At 55.1% G+C, this 3385-nt stretch overlaps 1 protein-coding gene across 1 annotated transcript in view; it reads right to left on the reverse strand.

Moving 5' to 3' along the window:
- The window catches only part of MYOM3 (myomesin 3), a 47367-nt gene that overhangs the window by 33408 nt on the left and 10574 nt on the right, over positions 1-3385 (reverse strand). Inside the window, exons 7-8 of the mRNA XM_039854823.1 lie at positions 1088-1132; positions 497-637 (exon numbers count right to left, since the gene is read on the reverse strand). Coding sequence (XP_039710757.1) covers positions 497-637; positions 1088-1132 — 186 coding nt within the window. The remainder of the gene's footprint in view (positions 1-496; positions 638-1087; positions 1133-3385) is intronic.

Consider the following 3385-nt stretch of genomic DNA (forward strand, 5'->3'; position numbering starts at 1 on the left):
CCCTCGCACAGGGCCCCATTTCTTGTTTCTCGTGCTGTCCTGCCTCCTGGCCTTGGCTTCTGTTCCCATTACTTCGAACACCATCACTCACCTCTAGGGTGCTGATGACAATCTCATAAATGCAGAGGGCTGAGCCAGGGCCTGGCCGCAGCTCTCAACAGGCTGTGGCTACAGTTGTGCTCTGGCATCCTCCCTCCTCCCAGATGGAGAGCCTCTTGAGCTCACGCGCGTCTGTGCCTGTCCCTGTCCTGGCATCCAGCACAGGGCCTGACACATTGGAGCTCGGTGACCATTTCAAAGGTGACTTGATCTGAATTCATCTGGCTGTGCTCTGCTTCCCTCTGTCTCTTCAGCACCCCTAACTCAGCTTAGACTGGTTGTGGGAGAAGCATAGCTGCGTTTCTCTCTCCCCTGGGGGGTCCCAGGGTTGGGGATGGAGCCAGGGATCTTCCACCTCTGCCTCTGAAAGCTAGGGACCAGGACTGGGGGTCCTCACCATCTCGGGACCACTGGATGTTCTGCTCAGCATCTAACACATCTTCCGAAAAGAAGCAGGTCAGGGAGAAGGGTTCCTTCTCACGGGCGAAGACCGGCGTTAGCACCGATGTGAATTCCACGCTGGGGCCAAACATCAGTCCTGGGTTGGAACAGAAATTCAGGGCAGACGTCTTCTTGCTTGGGGCTTAGGCAGGAGGGAAGACCCTTGTGGGGCGTCCCCATTCCTCTGGGTCAGGGTCGCAGTTCCCCAGGTGGCCTGAACAGAAGAGGGGCCTGTTCTTGGAGGGTGGGCATAGGGAAGAGAGTTATTTAGGAAAGACCAGAAGAACCGAAATAGCAACTATCCAAAGGCCACATTCATTTGTCTTTTTGGCTTTTTAGCTCAGTTTTGGCCACTGACCAGCTCAGCAGCTGCCTTGGGACCCCCAGAAACCAGTCTGCAAATGTTAACTGTTCATAGGCAAATGCCGTGTGGATACCCCTTAGTGGGCAATGGATGGCTATGTCCCAAAGGGGGCTGTGGGGAGGACTGACAAGGAGTCTCCGACGCCCTCCTCCCGAAGCCCCATCCCTCCCCTAGTCTCCTTACTTTTAAAGATCTCCGAATCGAAGCCAGCATCTTTCCCCAGGTAAGCTGAAAACCCAGAGCACACGGAGTTTGAGAAGGTTCCGACCCATGTTTCTGCTAGACCGTGGAGGCGTGGCCTCTGAGTGTGGGTTTGAGTCCTGGTCTATCAGTGGTTTCCCCTTTGGCTTTGGGGAAGTTCCTTCACCCCTCGGTGCCTCAGTTTCTTCCTTGGTAAAATGGGGACCATGATTCCTACCTGATAGTGGTGGCATTCTGAATACCTGAGTTCACATGAACAAAGCTCTCAGCCAGAGCCGGACACAGCTAGTGCTCAATAAATGGTGGTTTCCTTCCTCTTCTAAACTCACCACCAGGATCACACACTCTTCACGGAGGCAGAGCCCAGTCAAACTGGGGTTTCTGGTGGGGTCAGGGAACGCCGGCAGGGGAAGGGGCAGCACTAAGAGAGCTGTCTGGAGACTTAAGGGTGATGCCTGAGAAGATGTCGGCTCAGAACACCAGAGAGTAGGAACAGCTTTGTTCACAGTGACTACCACATGCTAGTTATTAACTTGTTTAATCCTCATAATAGCCCTGTCTATTGACGCCATTATAACCTTCTCATACAGATGAGCAAACTGAGGCATAATCATCCAGCTAGCCTGAAGTCATCACGTGACACTGGTCCTTGGAAAGGCCCTTCCTGATCTAGGCCCAGAGAGGGTCAGGAGGCTGTCCGAGGTCATACAGAGTCAGTGGAAAGCTCAGGATTAGCACCCAGAGCTCCTGCTTCCCAGCCCAAGGCTTTCCACTAGGACTAATGCAGTTGCTATGGAGATGAGAGCAGGGGAGGGGTGGTAGTGGCGGTGAGTGGATAAGCTTAGTAGGAGCCTGGCTGGAGTCTGGGGGCCAGGAAGAAGCCTGGTTGATCTGGAGTTGCTGGCCTTGGAGGGAGGGGTGTGGATCTGGAGGAAGTGAGGGGAAGAATAGGTAGATAGAGGGCGCAGGGCCCCAATGCCTGACCTTGGGCTTGACTCTGGGCACAGCCTATAGGGATGGCTCAAATTCCTTACACAGAGCCTGGCTGGCAGTGGGGACAGCTGCCTCCCAAAAGCTATTTGGGGAAGAGGGCAAAGGGGTGGAGAAGACTGTGAAGGACAGTTTAACAAGGTCTGATGAGAGGTAGGGAGGCAGCAAGGGCTACACTCCAGCCAGTCTGCTGCCCAGGGAGTGTGTGTGTGTGTGTGTGTGTGTGTGTGTGGTGTGTGTGTGCGCGCACATGCATGCAACTTCTCTCTCAGGAGCACTGAGGTCACAATGCAGCATTGCCCTAGGCGCAGAGGTATGGCCTCCTGGGCTGTGCTCTGTCCTGGTCATGGCGTGGGGGAAGGGCAGTTATTTCCTCTCAAGAGCCTAATATAGTCAAGCTTTACCTATGCCATGTCATATAACCAACATGAGTGTTTGGGGGGAGGTAGGAAGAGTCCCATGTATAGATGAAGAGGCCCAGAAAGGTGAAGTGGCTGGTCCAGGCTCACATAGCCAGTCAGGGGCAGAGCCAGCATTCGAACTGGGGTCTGGATGTCCCCTGAGGGTATCCTCTCCTTTATTCTGTGATTTCAGATGCCCTCGGGGTAACCTTCAGATGCCCAACTGGAAATAGCACCAGAGTCTGAATGAGGCAGTGGGGTCACAGGGGAGTTGGTAAGGCTTGACCTTTGCCCCTGAGGACCCCTCAGCAGGGCTAGCAGGGCTGGGCCACCCTCCCAGAGGCCCTGAGCTGGATCTGGACCCAGGCCCAACCCGGCAGGACAAGCACAGTCTTTGGAGACAGTTGTATAGATTGTGTTGTCTGAGGGCGGAGACTCACTGGCTCCCAAGGCCCCAAGGAAGTGAGCAGCTCCGTGACCTGGTCACTTAGTCCTAGGCCACATAGCCCTGTGCCACAGCCCTTCTTTGAGTCTGACCACAGGCCCGTGTCCTCATCTGCTCTGCTCAGCCTGGGTTTGCTGTGGGCCAGCCTGGCCTGCTAGGGATGGGAGAACTTACTGCGGACAAGGACTTTGGCAAAGGAAGAGGCCTGGCCATAGGCATTCTTCACTATCACTGTGTAGGTGGCTGCGTCCTCGACGGTGCATCTGAAAAGGAGAGAGGAAGAAGTTCCCCCACGACTGCTGGGCTCCATGGGATTGATGGGAAGGCTTCACGGGGGCGACTTCAGGCTCTGACTCAGGCCCCACTGCTGAAAAGCTGTGTGCCTTTGGGCTGGCCACTGCTTCTCTCCATGCCTCAGTGTCCACCTCTGAAAAACTGGGGACA

Source organism: Pteropus medius, unplaced genomic scaffold (assembly GCF_902729225.1).
Source record: "Pteropus medius unplaced genomic scaffold, Ma_sr-lr_union100, whole genome shotgun sequence".
Classification (NCBI taxonomy): Eukaryota; Metazoa; Chordata; class Mammalia; order Chiroptera; family Pteropodidae; genus Pteropus; species Pteropus medius.